A 12,873-nucleotide genomic window follows, 5' to 3' on the forward strand; every position below is an offset into this window, starting at 1 on the left:
TACTTAGTCCTCAAAATAAACCTATAAGGCATGTGCTGTGCCTTCCGTCTTCCAGAGAATGAAAATAAATAAAACATGGAGAATGGAGTCTCCCAACTCACTTCCTTTCCTCGGTACTGAAATCTTGAGCACTTCAGATTTTATTTTATTTATTTAAAAAAAATTTTTTTTTTAACATTGATCCATTTTTGAGAGATAGAGAGACAGAGCATGAGCAGGGGAAGGGCAGAGAGAGAGGGAGACACAGAATCCGAAGCAGGCTCCGGGCTCTGAGCTATCAGCACAGAGCCGGATGTGGGGCTTGAACTCACAAACCGCGAGATCATGACCGAAGTCGGAAGCTTAACCGACTGAGCCACCCGGGCGCCCCAAACACTTCAAATTTTCAACACTGTAAAACAAGCCCCTCTCTCTTAAAAATGCAAACTGAAAATAATTTCTTGTTAGTACGTCAGAATCAAGTGAAATTTATGGCACGCTTTTATGAAGGGAAATCATTTTCAAAGAAGAGCTTGAGGCTTGGGCGAAAGACACTGGCGGTGACAAGCCTCCCTTCACGAGGAGCCTATGACTCTCTAGGTCCCCTGCAGGACCTTCGGTAGCACCTGTAACTTTTCTGACAATTTTGCCAGGGAATTTTATAATCACTAGTTTGAGGGTAAGTACGCTTACTGAGCTTGTTAAAGCCATAAAGCTAACATGAGGCTAGGACCAGATTTGAATTCAGTGGCAGCAGCTGGGAGACAGGACAGGACATGGGTCCCCAGGTCACACTGTGCTTCATGTAACACCAGTACTGAATGCCCTTCAGTGGACAGGCACCACGCTAGGCAGGCAGTGGGGAGGCAAAGCCACACAGGGAACTCCCGTGGATGGCACCCTTCTAAACCTTCAGTCGTCCTTGGAGGTGTGCATGAGCAGCTGTGACAGCATAGAGGAGGGGCATCTGGCACACCGGAGGTGTTGGGGACGGATTTCTGAATTTGCAGCCTGACTCGGCTCTTGGACCAGCATTGACCGCAAGCTTGGTCACTGACAGAGAGGTCGGCAGAGACAACTGGGACCGCCCCCAGAGGAAGGGTTCCACTGAACAGAATCCAAACTTGCCCTTTGGAAGGCACTAAGCATGCCATTCATGACAACATCATCAAGGAATGCTGTTTTGCTTTGAGTGATGGTTTCTGGGTAGTGGGACAAGGCACGATCCAGCAGATTCCTGGTTCGTACAGAATGGGGTTTTCGGTTGTCCTGGTCAGGCGCTCAGGAACAGAAGTGACCCCAGGAAACTGAGGAAAAGGTACTTTGTCAAAGAGTTTTGAAAGGGCCTTGTAAAACTGCCCACTGACAATGAGAAGCAAAAGCAGGGTGTATTCCTCCCCTCAACAAAGTCGAGTGGGTCTTAAGAGGGAAGAAAAGTCTTTCCAGGCCCTCCAGTTCTGTGCCTTGTGAAGGAATGTGCACGTGACAGGGGCTGGGTCCATGGAGTTCTATCTACACAGAGCCAATACTCCTATCTGTTGGGGCTAACAAATGACACACAGGCTACTCAAAAACCTTCTGGTGGTAGTGCATTTGGATTGAAAACCTACGTAAAAACTCACAAACATGAAACCCAAGAAATGCCACCCTAAAAAATGAATTCTAACTGCATTTGGTCTGAGAATAAATCACCATTGAGTGCTTAACAGATACTAGCTGTGGACAAAGACAAAAATCTTTAAGTATTTATGGATATAAGAGCACGTGTATGTACGTATTCTACGTAGTCCACTTCATACTCGTCTATACTCACCATTTTTGGTTAATCAAGTAGATGCAGATAGGGTAAGAAGGAATCTCTATGAGGCCAGACAGGGCCAGGTTGGCATAAATATTTCCGCCTAGATCACCTGCACTCAGAGTGAGGCCATAATACACCAAGCTGCACACAAACCTGCAGTTGGGGGTGAAGACAAGAAGGACAACAGAACAAGTACATTAAGAATCTGCCGGGGAAGATTCGATCACTGGTTCAGTGTAATGCCACGTGTCGTAAGCAGTGAGCCTGATGTTCCCACTGACCTTCCTATCCCGATCAAAATTTTTACTAGGAAAAAATACAAACCTAAGGGGCCTTGGAAATTATCTGCGCTGCACTTGGATGCTCTCTAAAGCAAATGAGTGGTCAGCTGCTGAAAGAGCAAACACGGTGACCTTTCGTCAAGCATATCTGCATTTAATAGAAGACAAGGACGATTCTTACTTTAATCCAGCAGTTACCGGAACCCTTGCCGTAGGTGACTGCTGGGTCAAAATGACTCTAGAGAAGAACTCCCGGGGGGAAAGCCAAGAGAGGATGGTGTTGAGAACATGCACTGAGAAGCGACTGGAGTCGGTGGTGGTGACCTGTATAGGCCAGAAATGACTGGCACTGCACCCCCTGACCAGGTTCTTGACCCCACCCGACATTCAGCAGGCGTATGTGCTATAGACACCCAGACAGGAAAGGGAAGACCAGGGGACAGCAGAGGAAGGACGCTTTAAAAAGCCACTAGTTTATTTCTGCATGCCGTTACTGCAATACATAGGGAGAGCCTCCTGGGTGGCAGGCACTGAGCCAACCTCTCAAGGTCTGGGAACCGAGGAACCCAGGAGCTTTAGTGTTTATTTATTTTTGAGTCAGAGCATGCACAAGCAGGGAAGGGGCAGAGAGAGGGAGCCAGAGGGTCCAAAGCGGGCTCCATGCTGACAGCAGAGCCCTGATGCTGGGCTCGAACTCAGGAACCACGAGATCATGACCTGTGCCGAAGCCGGACGCCCAACTGAGCCATTGAGGCGCCCCAAGCCCAGAGGCTTTAAATAAGTCAAGCAAAGTACCATCCTGAAGCCCCAGGTTGAGGATTTCTCAGACAGAGTGACGGAAATAATACAAACTTGTGTGCCTAGGAAACTGCATTATTAAAAATAAAACAGAACATACAAAAATAAAACCCTGAAACTAGGCTTAGTAGTTGATGAATATGTTTCCTAACCATACGTTTCTATTAAATGTACTACAGGTTTTGGGAGCATATCAGTTTTTACATTTTGCAATTCACTTTGACAGGTGTTTATTCCGGGGACGTTTCCATTTGCTTCCCTTTAATTTTCCTTAGAACAAATCCAATGAGCTGTGGCATGATGAGATCAAAAAGGAAAGGGAAAGCCTTCTTTCCATCTCTGCCAAAACAGCAAAGTGGGCCAAGCGCCCTGGGCTATTAAGAAGGGGCTGCAGTGGACAGGAGACGTGTGGGGGATGGGAAGAGGGAACCCTGGAGCTTGACTGCTTGGTGGGTCATCCCTTCCTGGCAAATGAGCCAGGGGTGCCAGCTACTTCCCATTACCTCTCACTGGGCGAGCTGTCACTCGTGTTCTAAGGATGATGAGCAGTGTCGGAGCCAGGACGTCATGAGTAAGGATGCAAGGGGTCACTGAGTTGTCTGTGTTTCCTGCCCCCCAGAGCCCTGTCTGTAAGCAGTAAGTTAAACAAATTTAAACCCATGCAGTTTTCTAAAGTATTTTTAAAATCCTTTGTACCTGCAGTAGATACCCTCCTCTGACAGGTGTATCTATCAGTGTGTTCACTCTGCATTTAAAATAGAAATCCCAGGGGCGTCTGGGCGGCTCAGTCAGTTAAGCATCCGGCTTCGGTCATGATCTCGCGGTTGGTGGGTTCGAGCCCCGTGTCGGGCTCCGTGCTGACAGCTCAGAGCCTAGAGCCTGCTTTAGATTCTGTGCCCCCCACCCTGGGCTCTCTGCCCCTCCCCACTTGTATTCTCTCTCACTCTCTCTGTCTCCCTCCCTCTCAAAAATAAACATTAAAAACTAATAATAATAAATAAATAAAATAGATATCCCGGTGAAGCAATTCCCACCATGGAAACACACATACGTATTTAAACCCAGTTGTGATGGCAGCAAGTCAGGCTCAAATAAAGCCCAGTTCAGGACACACGAGGCATCTGGTGCCCGCTCGTGGGGAGGGAGAACAGGGAGAGCACGGGCAAGGAGGGCCTACGGTCCCAAGGCGGGCACTATGCTTGGGAGCTTCCTTAATGGCAAGTTGGTCATTGGGATGCATAATTACAGCTATTAAAATCATCTTGACCCTTTTTATGGGCCCAAGCAAACTTTAAAATGCTTGCATAATATTTAACGGTATAATTAGGGCATCAAAGAACTGTTGAAAAAGAAACCACCGTGGGGAGTAACCAGAAGAACAGATGTGAAACACAGAGGTGTGATTTTACTCCTGGGGAAGGGCTTTCTTCGATGACAGATCCACAGAAAAGAATTCGGAATTTTATGGCATCTTCAGAAAGAACAGCATGTGGAATGACTCTGCTTCTGTTATTGCATATTTTAGCATTCGGAGCCCAAGGGGAAGAGGTTTATTTGAGAAGAACTCCTTTGGCTGTGTAAGATATAAAATAAACGGGGACGGGGTGCCTGGGTGGCTCAGTCGGTTGAGCGTCCGACTTCAGCTCAGGTCATGATCTCACGGTCTGTGAGTTCGACCCCCGAGACGGGCTCTGTGCTGACAGCTCAGAGCCTGGAGCCTGCTTCGGATTCTGTCTGTCTCTCTCTCTCTCTCTCTCTCTCTCTCTCTCTGCCCCTCCCCCACTCACACTCTGTCTCTCTCTCTCTCTGTCAAAAATAAATAAACATTAAAAAAAATTTATAAAATAAACAGGGACGCTCTCCCTGGCTCCATATCTACTTTGTTGGTTTGTTCATCTGTTTTTTATCCCCTGAAGGCCAGACTCCAGAAATTAACATGCCTCCAAAGAACAAACAACCTTAAAACAAGAAGTAAATTATCCTCAAGAAGAAGGCAGAGGGTTTGACTGTCTATATGACATGCAAATGCTGAGTTTTACTGAGCCCTAAGCGCCGGCACATATTTTCTAAGTGTTTGCACTCGGCAGAACCTCAAATTAGTTGCTCCTGTGCTGGGTTGTCAGGTTTGGCTTTTAATGGTTCCCTTAATCTCCACGCCTCCAAGCTTGGGTCCCTCGTTGAACACTTATTATGCATCTGTGATATTCCAGCACTGTGCTGGGTCTGTGGGGAAGGTGGCAGTGGGTGTGACCTGATCACACAGGTGGCAGCCAGGGAGAATCACGATATGGAAAAATATATTCACACCTTCTTGTTCTCAATCTGCTGTTCTTTACAGCTGTGTACCTAAGATCACTTTCATATAAAATTATTCTCCTTGGGGAGGCTGGGTGGCCCAGTCGGTTTAGCGGCGGACTTCAGCCCAGGTCATGATCTCATGGTTCGTGAGTTCGAGCCCCCCATCAGGCTCTCTGCTGTCAGCGCAGCTCCTGCTTGGATCCTCTGTCTCCCGCTCTCTCTGCCCCTCCCCTCTCTCTCTCTGCCCATCCCCAGTTGGTGCGCTCTCTCTCAAAAATAAAGATTTAAAAAAATAATAAAAAATAAAATAAAACAATTCTCCTGAATCCCCACATGAAAATGTAGGTCTCCGCACAGCCTTCAAGGCAAATACGTACCAACCACAGCACAGCAGTCCTTTTAGGCCAGTAAATATGATGCTCACACCCAACACTGGACCAAATAACATCGATGGCACCCTAGCAGAGGCTGCAGGCATACCGAGGAGATATTGCGGGTTACGTTCCAGAACACTGTAATAGCCATAAAGTGATGATCGCAGTAAAGCAAGTCAAATAAACTTTTTTGTTTCCCAGTGCGTGTAAAAGTTACGTTGACACTATACTATAGTCCACTATGTGTGCAAACGCATAATGCCTTAAAAAGCAATGCACCTACCTAATTAAAAATATTTTGTTGCTAAAAAATGCTAACCATCATCTGAACTTTTAGCAGATCATGTTTCTGCCGGTGGAGGGTCCTGCCTCGATGTGGGTAGCTGCTGACTGATCGAGGTGGTGGCTGCCGAAGGTTGGGTGGCTGTGGCCATTTCTCAAGGCAGCAGTGAAGTCTGCCACCTTGACTGACTCTTTCTTTCACAAACAATTTCTCTACAGCATGTGATGCAATTTGACAGCATTTTGCCCACGGCAGAACTTCTGTCAAAATTGGAATCTAACTTCTCAAACCCTGCTGCTGCTTTCTCAACTAAGTTCCTGGAACATTCTAAATCCTTGTCGTCATTTTGACAGTCTGCACAGCATCTTCACCAGTAGCAGATTCCATCTTAAGAAACCACTGTCTTTGCTCATCCATCAGAAGCAGCTCCTCATCCGTTCAAGTTTGATCATGAGATTGCAGCCATTCAGTCCCATATTCAGGCTCCGCTTCTAATTCTAGTTCACTTGCTGTTTTCGCCACATCCACAGCTACTTCCTCCACCGAAATCTGGAACCCCTCAAAATCATCCATGAGGACTGGATCCAACTTATTCCAAATTCCTGTTAATGTTGATATCGTGACCTCTTCCCATGAATCACAAACGTTCACAATGGTATCTAGGAATAGTGAATCCTTTCCAGGAGGTTTTCCATTTACTTTGCCCAGATCCATCAGAGGCATCACTATCGATGGCACCGATATCCTTACGAAATGTATGTCTTAAATAAGATCAAAATTACTGAAAGTTGAAATTACTCCTGGATCCATGGGCTGGAGAAGGTTGTATTAGCAGGCATGAAACCAACATTAATCTCATCGCACATCTCCATCTGAGCTCTTGGGTGACAAGGTGTGTTATCAACTAGCAGTAATATTTTGAAAAGAATCTTTTTTAAAATCATTTTTAAGGTTTACTTATTTACATTGAGAGAGAGAAAGAGAGAGCGAGCATGTGTGTGACAGTGGGGGAGGGGCACAGAGAGGGGGAGAGAGAATCTCAAGCAGGCTCCATGCTGTCAGCTAAGAGTCCCACATGGGGCTCGATCTCACGAACCGGGAGTTCATGACCTAAGCCGAAATCAAGAGCTCAACTCCCAACCAACTGGGCCACCCAGGCACCCCAGAATCTTTTTTTCTGAGCAGTAGGTCTCAATGGCAGGCTTAAAAATTTAGTAAACCGTACTGCAAACAGATGTGCTGTCATCCATGCTTGGTTATTACATTTACAGAGCACAGGCAGAATAGATTTAGCATAATTCTTTTTTTTTTTTTTAGTTTATTTATTTATTTTGAGAGCAAGAGAGAGAGAGTGTGTGAGCAGAGGAGGGGCAGAGAGAGAGGGAGAGAAAGAGAATTCTAAGCAGGCTCCACCCTGTCAGTGAGGAGCCCGATGCGGGGCTCGAACTCACAAACCGCAAGTTCATGGCCTGAGCTGAAATCAAGAGTCAGACACTTAACTGACTGAGCCACCCAGGCACCCCCAGATTTAGCATAGTTCTTCAGGGCCGTAGAATTTTCAGAATGGTCACTGAGCACTGGCTTCCACTTAAAGTCACCAACTGCATTAGCCTCTAGCAAGAGTCAGCCTGCCCTTTGAAGCCAGGCATTGACTTCTCCTCTCTAGCCATAAAAGTCCTACATGGCATCTTCTTCCAAACGAAGCCTGTTTCATCTACGTGGAAATCTAGTGTGTAGTGTAGCCACCTTCATGAATGGTCTTAGCTGGATCTTCTGGAGAACTTGCTGGAGCTTCTACACCAGCACCTGCTGGCTGCTTCACTGTGCACTTTTATACTGTGGAGATGGCTTCTTTCCTTAAACCTCATGATCTAACCTCTGCTAGCTTTAGACTTTCCTTCTGCAGCTTCCTCACCTCCCAGCCTTCATAGAATGGGAGAGAGGGTGTTGCTCTGTACCAGGCTTTTAAGGGAACGTTGTGGCTGCTCTGATCGTCTCTCCAGACCACTCAAACTTTCTCCGTATCAGCAACCAGGCTGTTTTGCTTTATCGTTCATGTGTTCACTGGAGTGGCTCTTCTCACTTCCTTCCAGAACTTTTCCTTCATTCACAGTGTGGCTAACTGGTCAGCACGAGAAGCCTAGCTTTTGGCCTACCTTGGCTTTCAACCTGCCTTCCTCAAAGCTGCGTCATTTCTAGCTTTTGACTTAAAGTGAGAGGTGTGTGATTCTTCTTTTCATTTGGACACCTGGAGACCACTGTAGGGTTATTAACTGGCCTAATCCCAGTATTGTCATGTTTCCAGGAGGACAGGGGTCCCAAAGAAGAGAGATGGGGGAACGGCCAGTCGGCGGAGTCGTTGGAACACACACAACATTTATTAGGTTTACTCTCTTCTATGGGTGTGGTTCGTGGTGCCCCAAAACATCACAGTAGTAACACAAAAGAGCACTGATCACAGATCACCATGGCAAATGTAACAATAATGACAAAGTTCGACACAGAGCCGTGAAGCGAACAAATACTGTTGGAAAACGGTACCAACAGAGTCGCTTGCCGCAGCGCTGGCACACGCCTTCCACCGTAAAAAACGTGGCATCTGAGAAGCATAGTAAAACGTGGTACGTCTATACAGTACGCAAGTACCGCCATCCACTTGACCCCTTCCCACGTCATTCTGTAAATGGGACCATCTTCAGTCATTCGATGCAATTTACATGGATGCCGAGAGCATTCTGAGAGGCAGGTAGGAATGAGCTATTCAAGTGGCTTCAGGTCAGTCATTTCACACTCCCAGGATCCCATCAGGGCAAGGAACAACACCGCCCACCCCCGTGAGTGAGTGAGTGAGTGAGTGAGCGGGAACGCCACAGAATGTGCTATCTGACCACTCGATGCCAAACCAAAGTTGGTATTCTAAACTCCTATTTAGAAACTCTTCTGTTTCTAATATGCTTTCTTACTTTCCTTTTTTTAGAGGTGGGGGAGGGCGGTTCTTAAATATTTACATTAAATAGCTCAGAAGCACAGATGTGCTTCTGCTGTCTGTTTATTCAAGTTCAATGGACCTGCTGTCAGGCCCCATTGGTTCCTCCTGGACAGGGTGGGTGCCGGAAAAGCAGAGGTGAGCACGATGCAGGCATCAAGACACAAAACTTGTTTTCATGAAAACGTCAGGCTGACAAATCAGGTTACGTTTTCTGTCGCCCTGTAGAAGGACGTCATCAACAGACCTCTAGCACCCTGAGTTGAAGATCAAGACAACACCCCCTAGATATAATTACCAGATGAACATCAGGGTCAGCGTGTGCCCCAAGAGGATCCGGTAACGGAAGAGATCCAGGAAACTTCCGGTTTCCCTGTAGCTCCTGCTGGCCGGATGTGTTAGTGAGAACGTACACTTGAGCTTGTGGTTCCTCTTGGCAATGAGGTACAGAGCCGCTTCAGCCTCACTCAGCCGACCCTGGGAGTATAACCAACGAGGTGATTCAGGAATGAATCTGAAAGAGACGTCATTAAAGGCTGTATATTCATATAGGTACACGGGCACAGGAAGGAGCATGTAGATTTCCTCACCACAACTGGATTCCACATGAGGTTTAAAACCAACTCTCCCAATGACATGGGGGGGGGGGTCCCCTTCAACAGCGTGCCAGTGTTAAATGGTGGTCTGCTTTACGAATGGAAACCAAGAACACACTTCCAAAACAGCAGCCAAAAAAAAAAACAAACAAACAAAAAAAGTAAGCAGTATGCATTTCCTTTTGAATAAATTTTAATAGATAAATGGCAAGTTAAGCCGAGAATACTGAAAAATTCAAATTTTTCATAAAGCACAGGTCGGAGAGAGGGCTCTAAATCACAGCCATGTGTTAGAACAATACCACAGAGTGAACAGGTGTTTAAGTTCTGACAAAGCTTCACAAAGAAGATAAAAATATTTATCGTCTTATCAGAAAAACATAAATTTTTAAAAAGTGTTTTTAACATTGTGATATGTTATTAAGAAGGCAGAGATTATTTTAAGATTCTACATGAAAATTAAACAGGGTTTATCCCATCTCAGCTACTTTTGAGCATTTCCAACTTCAAAATACTCGAATTAGCTGATACACTTGCTTTAATATGTCCTCAGGATATTTCCTGCCCATGCCCCCCCCCCCCCGCCCGCCCAAGATCTTAAAGAATAAAAGTCATCTCCTGGTTAACTTTCAGTTACATAACAACAATTCTTTTCTACTGAATACTGAATACTGAATGTCAGTGATGTCACCACTGGTATTTTCCAATAGTTCCAAGACTTAACTATGATGTGTCTCCTCTCACAGCCGTGTGCACACTTCTAGAGGACTGAGGACTTGTGAAAGGCCAAACTGTGATAGGAACACAGACACGCATTTAATAAATACAGCAGCCAGTGGCTTTTGACCTAATGTGACATTATTTGCCTAAAATGAAACTTCTCTAAGGAAACTTGGCTATTTAAGGTGCCTTTTGGAATTCTTCGTGCCCTTCTGTAAGGGCAGTGAAGTGGCAACAAAACCCACAGAATTTGGAACTTCATGGACAGCCAGTCGATCGATAACCATTTGTTGAGCACTTTTGATTTTGTGTTGAGCTGTGTAGTAGGTGCTCAGAGGAAACAGAAAGGCACGAATTCTCCCAGAGCTTTGCCGCGGGACAGAGAATACCCATGCAGATCTGACTCTCAACAAAAGCAGGAACGTAGGCCATCCTTTATTTCCTTTTTTATTGCCCTCTGATTATTATTACTAATACACAAGGTGGATGATCGAGTAAAATATCGTTCTCTTGGAAGTTAGGTCTGCCCATCATCAAGTGGACCGACTGGCCCTATCCACAAGGCCACTTACAAGGTACCACATAAACACCAGCTGCGTCTAAATGCAAATAAAAAAGAGCATAAGTGAAGCCTATTGTGATGAATGTAGACAGTATACCTGGGAGAGATAAGTGAGCTACCAGAAGTCTATCACAATAAAAATCAAAAATGAGGAGAACTGGGAGGTAAGAAAAAAAAAAAAAAGACAAGGAAATAGCCAAAATACTAACAGTCATTATCTTTGGGTAATTTAGGTCATTTTTCCCTTCTCCTTAAATTCCATTGTTTCCAGAATTGTTGATAAGCGTTAATTATCGTTAAAATGTTTATAAATCGGGGTGCCTGAGTGGCTCAGTCGGTTAACCATCTGACTCTGGCTCAGGTCATGATCTCACGGTCCGTGGGTTCAAGCCCCATGTTGGGCTCTGTGCTGACAGCCCGGAGCCTGATTCAGATTCTGTGTCTCCCTCTCTCTCTGCCCCTCTCCTGCTCATGCTCTGTTTCTGTCTCTCTCTTTCAAGAAATAAATACATAAATAAGAATATATAATAATAATTATAATAAATAAATAAAATATTTATAATAAATAAATAAAATAATTATAAGAAATAAATAAATAATAAGAAATAAATAAACAATAAAAAATTAAAAAAATGTTTATAAATCATGGTTAAAGATGAGACATGAGAGATATTGAGGCTTTGGAAATTTGAGTTAATCAAGAATTTCTACTTGGGAAAGCACGTATCTCGGGCACAAACTGAGGACGAGACATGTTCCCACATTTGGGGAAGCCAATGAGCTTTCTTATACAAAGGCTCACCTATCTGCTAATGGATGGACTTGGGAATGTAAATTCTGACACATGCAGATTTTTCATATCAAACAGCAAGAGGTGTTTTGAAAGAAAAAGCAGTTTTTGAACACACTGCCCTCTCAGTAGTGCTGGGGACAACTTCAGAAGCCACGGTGCTAATTTGGGTGCTAATTTAACAATGTTGCCTCTGCTCGAAATATGTCCTGTCAATCTCTTAGAAGATGGAAAATCTTTGTAAATTATGGGAGTGTGATTTTTTTAAGTAAAGCTGCTCAAATCCAAGTACTGTGAAAACGAGGAATTTTTTAAACTAAGCGATAATGTTTCTAGGAAAAAACACAAGGTATGACCCAAAAATAATGTGACATTTTCGTATGTGGCTGACAGCTAATTCTGAAGGCTGATTCCAGATGTTTCTGTGCCAACACCTGCCCAACGGATACGAGGGATCTTCTGTGGGGAAGGTCCTGGGCTTTGCTGCTGGGGGACACGCAGCCAAGCCGAGAGCCTGCAACCGTCAGGGAGCTCCTGGTACAGAGAGACGGGCTCCACTCCAGCACGAGGTGGAAATAAGAACCCCACTCGAAGGCATGGGTTTAGTGCTGCAGAATTCAGAAGCAAATGACTTGCAGCTAGAGGTGTGATCAGAAGTTTGGAGGGGGTGGCAATTTGAGCACTCCAGAAGGCTAGGAGTTAAACAGGAAGAAATGGAGAGAAGGGTGTTGAAGGGGCAGGTGCAGCAGTGAGTAGGAGGTAGGGAAGCAGGCCAGCGCCAGGTGAGTGCTGGGAACTCCATGCAGCCGGCTGTGTCTGGAACACAGGGTATGGGAAACAGGGTGGGAGAAAATCAGGGCAGATCAGCTGGAGGCCGACTGTGGGAAGGCTCGCATTCCAGGCCTATTTCAGTTTTACGTGCTCTTTTCTCTCCGTTTCCTATTTTTTCCTGACCTGAATTCATTTCCCAGTGAGTAGATGTCCCCACCTAGCGCTGGGCCATAAACACTCTTCCGACTGAGCCAGCCATACGCCCTACTGTTACATTCATTTTTGCGCTTAATTCTCTTATTTCAAAGGGAATACAGAAACAGATTGCAGCTCAACCCTCACCAAATCTCAATTAGTAGAACTTGAAGAAAGAACTACTACGCTAAAGATGTATCTGAAGGAAAATTCTACTACAGTTATTCCTCATTTTACGGCATAGAAGCTGGGACCGCCGGCTGAAAGTTTCATTTATTCCAAAGATTTTAATGGTTCAAATCAGAGGTCTGAAACCTCAGGAGACAGCCTTTCACAAGCACATTGAAACTTCTAGTGAAGTAAAATTAAAAACTCGAACTTCTTTTTTTTTTTTTTTTAACATTTTTTTTTTATTTATTTTTGAGACAGGGAGAGACAG

General features: G+C 45.1%; 1 protein-coding gene across 1 annotated transcript in view; it reads right to left on the bottom strand.

Moving 5' to 3' along the window:
- Positions 1–1,788: 1,788 nt before the first annotated feature.
- Positions 1,789–12,873, bottom strand: part of LOC125916944 (solute carrier family 22 member 15) — a 58,671-nt gene continuing 47,586 nt past the window's right edge. Inside the window, exons 6-7 of the mRNA XM_049623192.1 lie at positions 9,099–9,314; positions 1,789–1,933 (exon numbers count right to left, since the gene is read on the bottom strand). Coding sequence (XP_049479149.1) covers positions 1,789–1,933; positions 9,099–9,314 — 361 coding nt within the window. The remainder of the gene's footprint in view (positions 1,934–9,098; positions 9,315–12,873) is intronic.

Source organism: Panthera uncia, unplaced genomic scaffold (assembly GCF_023721935.1).
Source record: "Panthera uncia isolate 11264 unplaced genomic scaffold, Puncia_PCG_1.0 HiC_scaffold_1335, whole genome shotgun sequence".
NCBI lineage: Eukaryota > Metazoa > Chordata > Mammalia > Carnivora > Felidae > Panthera > Panthera uncia.